The 16,103-nt window shown below is 39.6% G+C and overlaps 1 protein-coding gene across 1 annotated transcript in view; it reads left to right on the top strand.

Moving 5' to 3' along the window:
- The window catches only part of SLC9A4 (solute carrier family 9 member A4), a gene marked incomplete at both ends in the record, with an annotated part of 56,905 nt that extends 42,693 nt beyond the window's left edge, over positions 1–14,212 (top strand). The window contains 4 exons of the mRNA XM_080711419.1: positions 3,837–3,933; positions 9,256–9,387; positions 10,064–10,151; positions 13,863–14,212. Of these exons, the coding sequence (XP_080567545.1) occupies positions 3,837–3,933; positions 9,256–9,387; positions 10,064–10,151; positions 13,863–14,212 (667 nt within the window). The remainder of the gene's footprint in view (positions 1–3,836; positions 3,934–9,255; positions 9,388–10,063; positions 10,152–13,862) is intronic.
- Positions 14,213–16,103: the final 1,891 nt, after the last annotated feature.

The raw sequence follows: 16,103 nt of genomic DNA, 5'->3' as shown, positions 1-16,103 counted from the left end.
TTTTTAAATTATTGCAAGACAATCAGTGGCATTTAATGACTGAGATTTTTGCACCACCTTTACACTTTGAATCTCAACTCCTAGCCTGTTTATTAGGCACCTAGTGTATACCACATACTGTGAAGGAAACAGACACAGGCGCTGCTTTTGAGGACGCCACACTCTAGCAGGGTCATGACATCAATAAAAGGGCTGCAGTGTACAATCATAACAAATAGGGAGCTACGCCAGCATGGGAGAGGTGAGTCTCCTGTGGCCTCCTGCTACGTGACCTGCTCACTGAAGGATGAATTGGAGTTAATGCACTGGTGGAGGAAGCTGGACAGCTCCAGGCAGTGTAGACCATTAGGGACTTCCTCAACTGCCTTGCTCTCCAGTTATATATGAGCACTTGGTCTAGGAATGTTGGGGCGCTTATCTCTAATGAGAATCAGTCTGTTAAGTGCTAAAGCATATTTCAAATCTCTATATTACCTTGCATTGCCACAATTTCTGAGCTCAGAGCAGTTTAAACCAGCTTTATTTGGAGTACCCTTCCAACACCCCTCTCCTTGAGTGAAATATTTCTTCAAATATTGATTCAAGATCAGTAAGAATACAGGTAAGAGATATTTTTCCTCATGCTATAGTCCAAGCTAATGAACTGGGATGAGAGAGGAGACTTTTTTAAAGCTGGTATTTAATACTAGTTTAGTATTTAAATTTCATGTATTTGATCTCATCAGAAACCTGCTGGACATCAAGCAAAAAGGAATTCCTCTTCTAAGATCAAAGCAGTGAATTTCTTACAAAACAAACCTTCACACAATAATAGGAAAAAGACGTGTGTACTCAGCTCGTTTTTTATTATTCTGAATGAGATAACAAAAGGCGCATGTTTTTTTCTTTAGAAGTTAAAACAATTGTTCTACAAAAGGTTTAGATGTCCACGTTCTGTGACTTTAAGGAGAAATTTACCACCAGGGTTGTCTCTGTCAAGTCTAGATAATGCTTATTTGATGGTATCCCATTGCTTTTACATAAATTATTAATTTGAACCTCTATACCATCCCATGCAATGGGTAGAATGTATATTTTGATTATTATTTAACTATGAAGCAATTCATCTCACCCAGGAGTGGTAAGATGTGAGAAACTATCAAAGGAAAGAGGATCAAATGATTTAAAATATTTTAATTAATATCATGAGTGTTTAAAAATATTTATAAATGTATCACCATAAAAATCTGCAACTATACAACTTCAGCGTATCATATGTTAAACTCCCGAGTAACTTTAGCATGTCCTTAAGCTTTTAAAATTACTTGTTTGTAGTGTAAGTTTTTTTTTAATTGGCCATGTGTTGAGAGGTATAAATTCATATTTCTTCATTCTTACATGAACAAGTCTGGGATGTAGATTCTGATGCCATATTTGGTTTCCATAATAAAAAATTGTGCCATGGCCTGTAAGGCCATCTCCTCACCCGCATTCCACCCGTTCTAAAGGGTGGTTGTATTGGTGGCTTCTGAAAGGACCCAGGGCCAACATACACTCAGAGTAGCTGATGGGCTTCCAGTCATGCTTTTTTCCAGGGACTTTCCATTTAAGCTATGAAAAGGAAATGTATTCTTCTAAAGGAATCTGGATAGTATTTTATCTTTGCAAATTAATAGTATTCACAATGCATATAAATATCACTGGATTCCATAATTGAAGTAAAGCCTTCTTTTATATCATTATGACATCTTACAAGAAGGAGAAGAGGAAGAGGAGGAGGAGGAGCAGGAGGAGGAGGAAAGCTATGAGAAATTTGAACCTTGTATTCAAATACATTTGGATTCAGATCTTCCCAGTTTGATTTTAGTAACCATGAAATTGGCATAGAAGTCTTATTTAAGGTGACAGAGATTTCCTTTATGGATAATAAATGAATTTTCTAGGGCTGAGCGTTTCGCAGTTTATCACTTGACTCTTTTGACCTAGACATCTTTACTAACTCGGCTTTTCTGAGGATTCTATCTTCTTGCGCTTGTGGTATGTGTGAGCACTTCAGCGATGATTTTGTCAATGAAGTGTCATGAGGAAATTCCCAGAAAACACCTCTCAAGTCATCCCTGTCTCTGTGTAATGGCAGCTGAAGTTTCTCAGGATGGATGAGGGAGAGGCGATACCTTTGACATACCTACGTCACTCCTTCCAGCCAACAGTCCCAATGGACTTTTGTGAAGTCTGGTTTCTCCTGAAGTGGCCAATTATAAGCTAGGGCGAGTGCCAACTTACACCTACTGCTATATCAAGTTTCGCTTTGCCATTTCCTTTATCAGTGGTTTTTTTCTATTTGTTGTGTTAGGAACACATAAAATGGAACTGTTTGCCTAGCTGGTGTTTCTGTTTAGCAACACATTACACTCAACATGATGAAGGAATGTGTTCAGATTGTGACCGTGTGTGTGGGTGCACCTAAGTCAGGATAAATTCTATTTGAAGGACATTTACACTGGTAGGTGGAAATGCCCTGATAATGATGTTTAAATCATCAAAGGTGGTAACTGAGTATCAATAGAGGTGACATTTGCAGCTCTAAGATAGGGAAATTCTGGTTTCAATAATTTTGTAGAAAGGGCATTAGTCAGTCTACAGATAGCATAGCTAAATAAAATCCTGGCATACTGTGATATCTGGTATCGAAGTTCTTTAGAATTTATTATCAATTGAACATTAATTTTGAAATGTTTTCATCATTTATGGCTGTATTTGCTACTGATGCTTGGGGGAAATACTTAAAGGGTGGTCTGTACTGATACTAATAATTACTTGTCTTTGGGCTCAGTTATCCTACAAACATAAATGTAAGTAGATATGAAAGTCATCAGTAACTTTATGTGTTCAAAGGGAGTAACAAAAAAACCCATTTGAGTTTATAGCAAGATGCTCAAAAGGTGATACTAAGAAAAGAAAGACATAGCTTTCTTCCTTTCCTTTTTTTGTTCTTATGGCCTTACAGTGGCTACACATTACTCACATAATAAAAAGCTCTTAAAATGACTGCCACGAGATTGTAATCAAATACATTTGCCACATGAGAATTCTTCCCATAGCAATGTCATGACTTTGCGATCCACAGAGGACAATCGCTCGTTGACTGCTAACCTGAGCGTGACCTGGATCTTAAACTCTTCCCGGTGTCTATGGTGCCTGGTGTCTTAGAACTGAACGAATTCTAGTGGTGTACCTGGTTTTATTCTCTTTATAAAATGTGATTCCAGTTTCTTGGAATATTATATAAGCAAAAATAAAATCCCTAAATGTCCAATTCTGCAATAACCATACTCACCTACCTTTAATGGTTTCTTATACCAGCACTACTCAAAATATACTGTGTGGATGATGTTGATTTGTGAAATCATTCATCCCCAGTGAGATTAAAAAATAACCGAGTCAACCTTTGACTAAGTTATTTTATTTCTGTTTAATTTGGCAGTAAAAATACTTGGATCACATTTAATGATGTAATTTCAAAATAATTGATTTTATTGTGCTTTACAAATATTCTAATTCATAACAAATTTGGAGGAAAAGATTACTTGGCCGTTACCTTAAGTCCCTTTTTAAAAACTGGGCTAGAATAATTACTATGTAGAAGTGACAAGGAACTATGATTTTGAAGCTTTAAGTCAAGACATGTTTTGTGATATTTAAGTTAATTTACTAAAACAATAGGAAAGCTTATATAAAAATAGGGCCCTGGGACTTAGAGTTCCCACCAATATAGGGCAAGGGCCATTGACTTTTCTGTGGTGTATCTTGCCAAGGTGGAATAATAATGGCTGGCTTTCCTCCAATGATGTTTCCAGGGCCCAGAGGATACAAGGAACCAAAAGGCTTTCCCCGGAAGATGTGCAGTCCATGAGGGACATTTTGACACACAACATGTACCAAGTTCGACAAAGGGTGTGTATAAGCAGCCTTCCTCGCCCTATTGCCCGTCCTTGGAATTCATCCTTCAGGAATCTGTTCTTGTTTACATCATCCTTTCCAAACCAGCTGCTTGATGAACAAGTTCTCTCTGCTTAGTCCAGAGGACAGAAAGTTAATTGTTAAATTTCTGCTTCCAAGTTGGCACCTGCAACATAAAAAAAATGCAAATCCAGTTGCTGCCTCTAGGGGTCAGGCTGCCCCAGTATACAGTTTGGAGCTCCCCAGAAGTCTTCTTTTCTCCAAAGACAGACAAGCAGTCAGACTCGCCCACCACACCACAGAATAAAGATGGCACCAGGGTGCTGAGGGCCACCGAGCTGTCTCAACAATATGGGTTACAACACATGTTATTAAATTGAGATCCTATGGGTTAGAATGTTGGGGCTATAATGCTGAAAGTCAGAATAAGAAGAAACATGTTAGGCATCTATTTTTCTGTCTTGGAAATGGGTCAGGAATCTGCACCAGATGTTATTCCCAAGTGCATACAAGAATATTTCTGGGGGCAGTGAATATGTCCTTCAGAAACTTTGAGTGAATCAAATGACAGTTAAGTTGATGTGCTCTATTTGAGAGACTCTTCTCCTCCTCCTCCTCCTCCTCCTCCTCCTCCTCCTCCTCCTCCTCCTCCTCCTCCTCCTCCTCCTTCTTCTTCTTCTTCTTCTTCTTCTTCTTCTTCTGTTTGGTTGGTTGATTTGGCTTGTTTTTTAAGTTTGTAGACTTACTTGCAAATTGTGAGGGCCTTTGTTTTTGTGACTATGCCATAGATCGTAGTCTTAATTGAATTGAGAAAACCATCTAGTCAAACCTCCTCATTTTCCAGTAGAAGACACTGAAATTAGTGAGGTTGATGATCTGACTTGCTCACAGTCATAAAAAATTCAAGTTAAGAGCACATATCTTTTGACCCTCTACCTACTACCTACTTAGTACTCTTCCCTTGACCCCAGACTTCCCTTAAAGGAGTAAAAGTGGTCGTTTTCTAGTTTCCTGTTTCAGGAAGGTTGGATTCAGGGCCTGTATCTGTGAATGTCCCTATAAAAGGTGAAGGAATATAGGTCAATATCAATGACTGTGTGCTTTAATCCCACCGCTTGCAGCTCATTTCAAGTGAAACTGTTTCATTAAGACTATCTCCTTTAGCCTTAGACAAATAGATAAGAACTTTCTGGCTTGAAAAATATAGCTCTTAGTGAAAACCAGGGCCTACAGGGTACCCAGTGCTCAGCCTTTCCCCCACCTTAATGAATTTAGGGAAAATCCAGAAATGGAGGTTGAGATCCTGACACTCTGGTTGAGTCTGAAATAAGGTCCACTGCCCACCACTCCTTTTACTCCTTGAGGTAGGTTTCCAGGGATCCCCCTTTCTTCTTCCTGTCTAGTTTCCTCCTGCGTCTGTCTTCCAGAGTTCTCTCTTTTAAGCTAAGCAGCTTCTTTATTTATTGCCCACAAATCTGAGCACATTGACCTCTCTTTGTTTACAGAGCTCCATGGAGAATCCAATTGAACAGACGGCAGGTACAGCCTGCAGGTGCCTTTTTGCTTCTACTTGCGATACTATGAGGGTGAAGCTCCCAATCCTACTCCTCGTCTTTTTTTTTTTTTTCCCAACTCTAGCTTTACAAGGGTCAGGAGAGTCTTCAGTTCTGCCATGGTCCCTTTGATTTGTGGGAGGAAAACTCATCCTGTAAATGTGAAACTAAACAACTATACATCCACTATTTCTAGTAGGTCATCTACATTTTTTTCCAGATTGTCCCACTGGTGTATAGAAGCCCTCTTCTGTGGTCCTCAAATCTGGACAATCAGTCCAGGGCTGGTGATCGGGGTTTTCCTAATTGGCCACATCTTGGAACAGTCAGTCTTGGGAGTCAGGAATCATTTCAAGGCAGGACCAGGATGACAGAAGGGTTTGACTTCAGGTAGTTCTAATACCCAGCTAATTGGGGCTGGGTCTCCAGCCAACGGCTGTTAGAAGTCCCGCTCCTCACTGAGTCCAGGATGGAATCAACATGAGTGGGAGTTTGAGGGACTAAACATTAGACATTCCCAGGGAGACAAGCACTGAGGAAGCTCTCTGGGACAGAGTGGGATGGGGAATGAGAAGGACTTTCAGAATCTACCAGAGAAGAAACTGTCCTCAGACCAGGCCCCAAGGATAAGTCAGATAGATTGGAAATCCCTGGGAGACCAAATGATGAGGTTATACTCTGAATTTACACACACTTCCAAAGGTGGAGATCAACTTATTCAATTTCTATTCTCCTCAACAAATAGTTCAGGCATATCTATAATGTACCAGACATTAGGAACATTATACTGAATAAGACAAAATGTTTTCTTCTCTAGAACTAAGGGTTTAGAAGAAAATTCAGGACTTTAACCAGTCACCAATTGCTTCTTCACAAAAGGCAGAAATGAAGAAAGAGAGAAGAAATCAGTTTATATAATATGCATAGAAACTTCTATGCTCCTTCACAAAGGCAATATAGACAAGAGTCAAGGTATCTGAGGAAAAATAGAAGACCAATTGTCCAAATGCTCTTTAAAGTACAGCCTCCATCCACATCTACTTGTAAGAAATTCTCATTAGCAATATACATTTGTATACACAAAATATTACATATAGATGTGTACATATATAGATACACAGGTACACACATGTTGAATTCAGGGTTGTATGACTTTAACACTGATAAAAAAATTATTAAAGCTGGTATTCATATTCTTAATTTGTGTGTGTGTGTGTGTGTGTGTGTGTGTGTGTGTGTGTGTGTTGCTGGGATTTGAACCCAGAAGCATTCTACTCTGATCTGTACTCCCACCCTATTTTATTTTATCTTATTTTATTTTATTTTTCAAAGGCATTCTACCTCTAAGCTACACCCTAGGCCTATTTTTTATTCTTTGTTTTGAAACAGGATCTCACCAAGTTGCAGAGGACCTCATTAAGTAGCCGAAACTGGCTGACAACCTGCAATCCTCCTATCTCAGCCTCCAAAGTACTGGGATTACAAGTGTTCATCTCTTTGCCCAGCTCTTGATCCTTGGTCATTGAGTATGTCCATGATAGTGTCATATTGTCATTTTTAATACTTCAATGGATATAATTCTCATACTTTAAGGTCTATCCTTAAAGATAATGAATAGAAATCCATATTTTCAACTTTCTTTATAATTTAATTTTGTTGGGCCAAAATTTCATAGGATTGTTTAATTTCTAAAAATTGGCTGACAAAGAACTCCTATCAGGAAAAGGACAAAGTCAGCTTTGCCCTTTCTCTGTTGTTCCCCTTGGCTTTTCATTTATGCCCTCTTTGGAGAACTACTTTTAGCCAACTATCTAGTTTGTGATGATTCATTCAGTTAAAGTACAACACATACCACTAATCTACTTAACTGGATGGATATTCACTAAAACACAAACAAGAAATTGAAATTCAGTGGAACCTATGAAGACACTGTGTACACATGAGTGTGCACACACACTTTTACACACACACACACACACACACACACACACATACACACACACCTATTAAGAACACTGTTTCCATTCTAACAGGAAACTTGACCATCTCATGTCTAGATGAAGTAAGTGCCCATTACAAACCCGTACAAGTATTAATAACGTTTAATAGATTTCATATTTGGGGAAATAACAATCAATAGATATGCAAATATTAGTATTTTCTTCCCTTGCTCTATGGATCAGCTTGTGTCCCCCAGGGAGGTGTGCATTCCATCTGAGGGTACCAGGCCAGCAGGATGGGGTCTCTGCTCCTTGGCAGGTTGTCTCTGGCCTATCCCACACATCCTCACCCCTCCAGTCTCATCTCTTACATACACTTGGAACGATCTATTTCATTCTCAAGATAATAAATCATTCTTGGCTGTTTCCCAGTAACCCTTCCTCTTGCCTTCCACCTTCAAGTTGGTTAACATAAGCTCATGTCTTAGCTCTTGCGTTCTCTCTTCCTAGAACTTAGTCTAAGGATAATACCCATTCTTCTTTCCTGACCTGCCTCAGTGCAATGAACTTGTCCCATCCAAGCCTGGTTAAGTACCATTTGTCTGTACTCTGCATCTCCCAGGTGATCACAACAGCACATCATTTACCTGAGCACACAACACTGTCTCCTTGTATGTTTGATTCCTCTAGGAAACCATAAGCTTTTGTAATACCAGAATCCTAATTTATTCTTTTTTTAAAATCCTGTACCTGCTCCAGTGCCTGGTATATAGATTATTAGCTTTGTTGCAGTTGAACTGATTTTCCTTTGAAAGCAACCAGCAGCGATGTTAACCAGTAGGGGTAACTCCTGCAGTTCCAATCCCGTTTTCCAATAGGACTTTGTGGTTTATTGGTACACACAATATGTCACCTACTGGATCAGGAAAATTGGGTATTCACTGGTTAAACCATGAGGGAACAGTAAGAGAGAGAAGTTCAGTTAAGCATCTTGTAAACATCTTTTTAAGGACCAATTGGCATGTTGTCCATGGTAAATTTTCACTGGTTTTGGGTAAGGACTGAAAGGAAATTTATCATAGAGATAAATTGATTCAATTTAAAGGATTGTTCTTTATCTAAGAGTATCTCCTTTCTACTAATTTTGGTTAAAATATCTCTTCCTTTCTTAATTGTTGATAATGAGAGATATGAGTTGATTTGGGGGAAGGTGTTTTCTTTCTTTTTTTTTTTTCAGTACTAGGGATGGAACCCGGGGGCATTCTACTTCCAAGCTGCAACCTTAGCCCTAATTTTTATTCTTTATTTTTGAAACAGGGTCTCACTGAGTTACAAAGGGCCTCACTAAGTAGCTGAGGTTGTCCATGAACTGCGAACCACAATTCTCCAGTCTCAGGGAAGGTGTTTTCTTAATTGTAGGGAAGGTGTTTTCTTAATTGTCAAAATTATTGAAGAGCAACCCTATTAGCAACCTTGTGGGAATTCCCACAGTTGTTCTGATATCTTTCTTAGATATTAAATCCAAGAACCACTAGCTGAAGAATCACTGACCTAGCATTAAGAAACATAATTATGGAAAAAAAAATGTATGGGGCAATCAAAGTCTACGGGTACCATAGGCAAGGCAGCTACAGATTACGGAAAGGTTCAGCTTGCAGGCTCAGCTCTGTTTTGATAACAGACCTCAGCATACAGACTTGCCTAGGGCTAAGGTGATGTTCAGCCAAGCTCTTGGCACCTGCCTGCTCCACCTGTCTCAGGACCAGAATGTGACCCTGGCCCCCAGGAGCTTTTACCTAGTTGACATTCCATTCTCTCCACAGACTCCGTCCTACAACAAATACTACCTCAGACCTCAAGCAAGTGAGAAGCAGGCTAAAGAGATTCTGATCCGGCGTCAGAACACCTTGCGGGAAAGCATGAGGAAAGGCCACAGCCTGCCCTGGGGAAGGCCGGTGCGTGGGGCTGATCCCTCAGAAGGATCCTTCAGACTATGCATGTTTATCATTAGATAACTGGTCCTGTCCCTGGACGGACCTTCTCAGGGGAATGACTGTGGCAAATTACACAGAATTCCACCTTGTTGAGAGATACAAAGGCAGAGAGGGCAGACACATAGGGAACTGCCCTCTCTAGTTATAAAGGCTTGGGGACCATGAGGTCAGTACAGTGGAGGCCAGATATGAACATTCCAGGCATCTTCTCTGGATCAGGGCCTTTGGCCCTTCCTGGAAGGTGTATAGAAGGATTCGTTCTAGCCATGGGTCTTGGGCCTCATTTGTACATCATTGAGTTGCACCTGAGCTCTTCCTATGCGAGATATATCACACCATCTCCCTGGGATTTTTGGGTGGAGGCTGGGTCTCAAGCGGACCCTCATCTTGATCCTGATCTCAGTGCTGGATCGAGCATCACTTTGGCAGGTTCATAATGGTCTATTACATCATGAGATGCAACAGAAATACATACGGAAGGCTGACGCGCTCTACTTTCTTTAAACAAAAGTAGCTGAGAGTTAGTGATCCCAGCAAGGTTCCCCGGCACAGATGGATGTTCTTTACTTCATTTTCCATGTGAAGGTCTGAACTGCAGTAGCTTATTCTGCTTTTTGTTTCTACTTGTGACCCACAGGCTGGTACCAAAAATATCCGCTACCTCTCCTTCCCCTACAGCAATCCTTGGCCAGCAGGGAGAGGCCCAAGCGCTGCAGAATCTCCAGGTAACCTGTGAATTTGGCCAGGCTGTCTCTGTATGTATGGGGCAATCAAAGCCATGAAAAGTGAAACAATAAATACTTAGAAGTTTGAGACACAAGAAGCAAAATCAAGAATATATTATGTGAGCATCTGTATGACTAGAAAAAGAAGATGACTTCCTTTATGAATAAAATTCCAAATTTAATTTTGGATATTGAAAGTCAACTTTATGTCACTTTTGCTGGATCATTAAATTCGATCTTATTTTAATAATTTTTCAGCTACTTAAAAATGTGACAAGGGTTCATAACTCACAAGGCGTACAAAAAAGAAGCAATACACCTTTTGCAGTTGCTCATGCCTTAAAACCAGGTTCTTGGAAGGCTGAGACATGAGAATTGCAGGTTCAAGGCCAGCCTCAGCAACCTAGGGAGATTCTGTTTCAAAATAAAAAACAAAATAGGGCTGGGGGTGTAGCTCAGAGGTAGAATGGTCCTGGGTTCACTCCCCAGGACCACATAAAAAAATGTCAACAGGCTAAATATACACCAAGGTCCTAATTTGTTGGCCCCCCCTTTTTTTTTTAAAGAAACCCAAAAGGTAAGCTTTGCTGAAATCATGGGCTTTACCCAGAGTTTAGGAGCAAAATTGTCCAAAGTTGGTTAAATTTTACTGAAATGATCTCATCACATTTAACAATTAAAGGTTTCCTTTTAATAATTTTTAGAATTATTGAAACTATTATACTAAAAAGAGCCAAGTTACTATTTTAAATGTGTGACTAAAATTATTTTCTATTGGCAAAAGGTAACATATATATTATTTGTTTATACATGTATATTATTTTCATTGTTTTTGGGGGGGGGTAGATTGAACCTAGGAGCATTCTACCTCCAACCTACACTCTGAGCCCTATTTTATTTTTTATTTTGAACCAGGGTCTCGCTAAGTTGATGAGAGTGTCTCTACTTGCTGAAGCTGTCCTCAAACCTACAATCCTTTTGTCTCAGCCGCCCAAGTACTGGGATTACAGGCATAAACCACCACCCAGCCAAAATTTTCTGAGCCTCAAAAATTGTATTGAAAATTCAAGTACACTAAACCCATATATTTTTAGAATTAACTCTTTAAATATGGGCGTGGTGGCACACGCTTGTAATCCCTGCCCTTGGGAGGCTGAGACAGGAGGATCGCGTAGGTTCAAAGCCAGCCTCAGCTACTTAGTGAGGCTCTCAGCAACTTAGTGAGACCCAGTTTCCAAATAAAATATAAAATAGGTCTGGGAGTATAGCCCAGAGGTAGAAAGCCCCTGGGTTCCACCCCCAGTACCACACACACACAAAAATCTATTATTCTTTAAAATGATATTTTTTGCTAATTTAAAAACACATTTCTTGATGTAAATGATATTTTTTGCTAATTTAAAAACACATTTCTTGATGTAAATGATATTTTTTGCTAATTTAAAAACACATTTCTTGATATAAAATCAAACTTAATCAGTAAGAATAAAAAGGAAGTTAAAAGCACTTGAAGGCCCAACACCCAGATACAATCACTAACGACTATTTTGGTTAGTGTCCTTCTGTAATTCTGTCTAGCTGTCTTGACTCCTATATTACCCACACCTCATTTTTTTTAACAAATTATAAAACAGCATTATAATATGCATTAAGTAAAATTTTAGTCATGTTCTTGTAATTTTTATAAATTTCCTAGTCCATTCAACAATCTATTGTAGATAGATTTTCATGTCAATAGTCCATAGATCCAAGTCTTGTATTCATTTGTAGTGACTAGGCAATAGTCAATTATATAGAAGTATAATGCCTTATTTAGCTAATTCTCAATTAATAACTACTGAAAGTATTTCTAATGTTTAGTAAGTAAGCAATGGTAAATTATAAGCACCTTGGATCACTTGTGATTCACTCTTGCATAAATAATCAGGTATTCTCTTTGCTGTATCTCTTCCTACAAGTAAATCTTTTAGGTAAAAACTAACTCATTCTCTCTCTCTCTCTCTCTCTCTCTCTCTCTCTCTCTCACACACACACACACACACACACACACACACACACACACACACACACACATTTGTGGTGGTACTGGGGATTGAACCGAGGGTAATTCTACCACTGAGCTACTTCCCCAGCTCTTTAATTTTTATTTTTTTTTTTTTGAGACAGGGTCTCAAATTTGCCGTAGCTTCAAATCTGTTATCCTCCTGTCTGAGCCTCCCAAGTACTAGAATGACACACTTGCTACCACACCCATCTCACACTTATATAATTTTCATTTTATTTTTATACATTTATTGGTGCATTATGGTCTCACATCATAATGTAATTCATAGTGATGGTGACCGAATGCGCACAGAACTTGCCGGACACATAGCAATGATACATTAAATCTACTGAAATCTATTGCCAAAACAACCACCTCAAGTGATTATGGCGTAATGGACCCCTGTTGCAGCAGCCTGTTAGAATGGTGTTTTGGAAATACCTTTTCCTGTCACTGAGCTATGTCTAGTCTTTGAGTCATCTCCAATAGGGTAGCATAATATGTATATGGCATATTTAATCTTCCTATGCATTTAATGAGCTTCATTGAGCTTCATATTTTGGGATATGACCTTCATATTTTGGGAGACAATTGCTTCAGATTCCAAGCTACCTTCTCACAACAACTTGGTCACATTTTGGCAAAACATTATTGAACAGTATATTTTAAGATTTTCTGGTTTCCTATATTCTAAACACATTTTGTCAAGCCGGAACTTTTAGTCCTAGCTATGGAGTTTCTGCTTTCCTTTCTTAGCAGAGGACTAAAATGTGGGAAGAACATACATTCAGATTTACACATAAATGTTTGAAAATATGAGTAAATTCTTGGGGAAAATATTTAAAGAAAAAATAAATTCATGAGGTTAAAATTCAGAAAAAAATGGTAATAAATAAATGTGATCTATAAGCCGGGCATGGTGATACATGCTTGTAATCCCAGCAGTTGGGAGGCTGAGACAGGAGGATCATGGTTCTCTGCCAGCTTCTGCTACTTAGTGAGGCCCTTTGCAACTCAGTGAGATACTGTTTCAAAATAAAGAATAAAAACTAGGGCTGGGGGTATAGCTCAGAAGTATAATGCCCCTGGGTTACATCCTCAGTACCACACACACATACACACACACACACACACACACACACACACACACACACAAAATGAAGATAAATGTGATCTGTGAAAAATATACCTTGGAAAATACGTGCAGGGCAACAGGGAATGTCAATGTGCTGGGCCTGGATTAGCTATTTGGAGGTGACCCTGGAAAAGGGCACCACATGGGTGTTCAGTGGCTCTCTTTTTCAAGATGTAGCCTCAGCAACCTCACATGCGTGCACACTTGTGTTTTTACTTATGCCCTTTGTCTTTGGCCACCTGAGCTAATTTTGCAAGAAGGTATCCACTTACTTACCTGGGGGAGACTGACTGGATTAATACACAGATTTCCATGCATTTTCCTTTATTTATAACAGTGCATATACAAGGTCTGTCTCCCAATTCCTTGGGGTGATAACCTTGAAAAGGGAAGTCTTGCCGAGAAGAATGGTAAGCAGGAGAACCAGAGCCTTGGAAGGGTTTTGCTTGACTCTGTGTTCCTCCCATCTGGAGAGGAAATCTAAACTGATCCATGCCTTGTTCCTTCCCTTTTTTCCTGTGATCTTTCCTAGATGAAGGGAGAAGAGACCCAGGATCCCTACCCACCATGTTCCGAGTACACCCTGGAGCAGAGTCCCTGCAGGAAAGACAACTGGCACAAAGCATGATCCCCATGAAGAACTTAAACAGGAGAGAGAAGTCATTCAACCTCAGTCATCAAAGAAACACCAGCCCGGAAGAGCACACTAGCAGAGGCAGGAGGGTGGTTTTAAGGCCCAAGCCACTGTTCCTTGTAGTTGATGAGGAGTATGAGTCTGGAGAGGAAGAGGACGCCTCAGGAACTGTGCCCAGATGGACAGCCGGGCACAGACACAGCAGAGAACACCACAAGTCCCACAGTCCTTTGCTGCAAAGAAAATAGTTCTACGACTGACAAGACAACAGCTGTGTTTTACAAGCGTCTGTCTTCCCGCTGTTGTGAAAGGATTCTCAGAGTTCAGGAGACATCTGTCAATTTTGCTTTTGTGGAACAATTGGGGATGTATCTGTAAGAGGCAGGCAGACTTTCCAGAGGACTGGGACTACACTTGAAGGCTGAGCCACCTTCTTGGCTGGCGCCCATTCTAGACGAATTTGCTGTGGGTGACGGAAGTCAGTCACCCCAGGAATTAGTCTCTAAGAATTTCCTATAGAGACCATCTGATCCATGACATACGTTGAGATGTAAGTGTGATTAGTTAGTCATTCACACTGACTCTGAGCATTTGCAACTTATAATCAAACTAGAACTAGAGGAGCCTTTGAAGTCACCTGGGTCAAGCCTTGTGTTTACAGAAAGGGAAACCTTTCGCCAGGGTCCCAGGGCCAGTTATTCTTTTTCCAGAGTGGATGCATTTAGTTTTGATTTTGATATTCAACATGCAATAATTACATCTCACAGGAGAGGTAACGCTTGTGATAACATTGCTGTAATTTATTCGGTAACAATGATAGATGTGGTGTGCACTGTAGGACTGATCTTCCAACAACAGACACATACTCTATCATGATTAGAATCATGAGTTCAGAAATAACTATTGGAAACACAATGGCCGCAGAGTTTAATAGTAACAACATGAATGACTGGTATAGTGTCAGGTGTGCATCTGTAGAGTGCTACATTTTGCCCCTGAGTTTGGAACTGTTCTTCCATTTAACATTCCATCATCACTCCAAATTTGACCTTGCATCTCACGCTCCAGCTCGCCAACTTTACCTAATGACTTTATTTTTGCTCCCACCGCCCCGTCTCTTCATTCTGTCATCTCTTCTGTCTGGCCACTCACAGGTTAAGAAACACTTTTGCAAGGTGATTTAATATGCAAAATGACCAATCTATGAGAATCAACTAACTAGACATCTTTCCCTATTACTGTTTTTGACATCTTTAGCGTCACCAACTGTTTCAATCTTGTACATCTTTAAAGATTAAGATCAAATACTCCCTGTTCCCTAGATCTGCCTCGACTCCCTTTATCCCTAGGTGCCCTTAAATACTTTGGGATATGCCATGGAATTTATCTGTAAATTATATTTCAACATGTATGTGTATGTTTATTGTGACATCCCAAAGTTTGAAGGACAAGGAAGAATAGTTTGTTTTTGTTAAGTTTTATTCATTTATCAGCTGTGATTATTTCTCTCTCTCTCTCTCTCTCTCTCTCTCTCTCTCTCTCTCTCTCTCTCCTTTATTGCTTTATCTAATTCCTTTAGTGGTAACATCTTGAAAACACTAAAATAAAATATCACAACCAGGGTGCAGACATTGATACAACAAAAATCAGCTGGGCATCTTGGTGGCGACTTCTTGCATTTTGTCTTGCTTTGTTTTGATCAAATTTTTGTCTTGTCACTTATCATAGTATCTTCCCTGTGGTAAATTACTTGTAAATGTTGAATTCACAACACCATCTTTTAAAGGCCGGAGAGGATGTTAGAGAAGCTGTCATCCTGCACCCTAATCTTCCAGCTGTCAACAGATGAGTCCTGGGGTGCTACATGATACCTATGATGTCTGTTCAAGTTCTGCTTTCCCTAGCCGGGAATAGAGCTTGTCCTCAGTCGGACCTGCGAGGGCCAGTTCTTTCCCAGGATACAGAACTTCACCCCAGATTGCTCTTTGTGGATGATTTCTCCCAGGTGCCTACTACAAAAATGGCAATCAGAGAAGTCCATCTGTCTTTCTTCTTTGGAATCTTAAACCTAATAAAGCTTCTAAATTATTTAAATATTTTGATTCAAATAAAAAATATACACTATCAAATATAAGTAAC

This window comes from Muscardinus avellanarius (genome assembly GCF_963383645.1).
Source record: "Muscardinus avellanarius genome assembly, chromosome: 15".
Classification (NCBI taxonomy): Eukaryota; Metazoa; Chordata; class Mammalia; order Rodentia; family Gliridae; genus Muscardinus; species Muscardinus avellanarius.
Note: the sequence above shows the minus strand (reverse complement) of the source record. Positions and strands in the feature narration are given on the sequence as shown.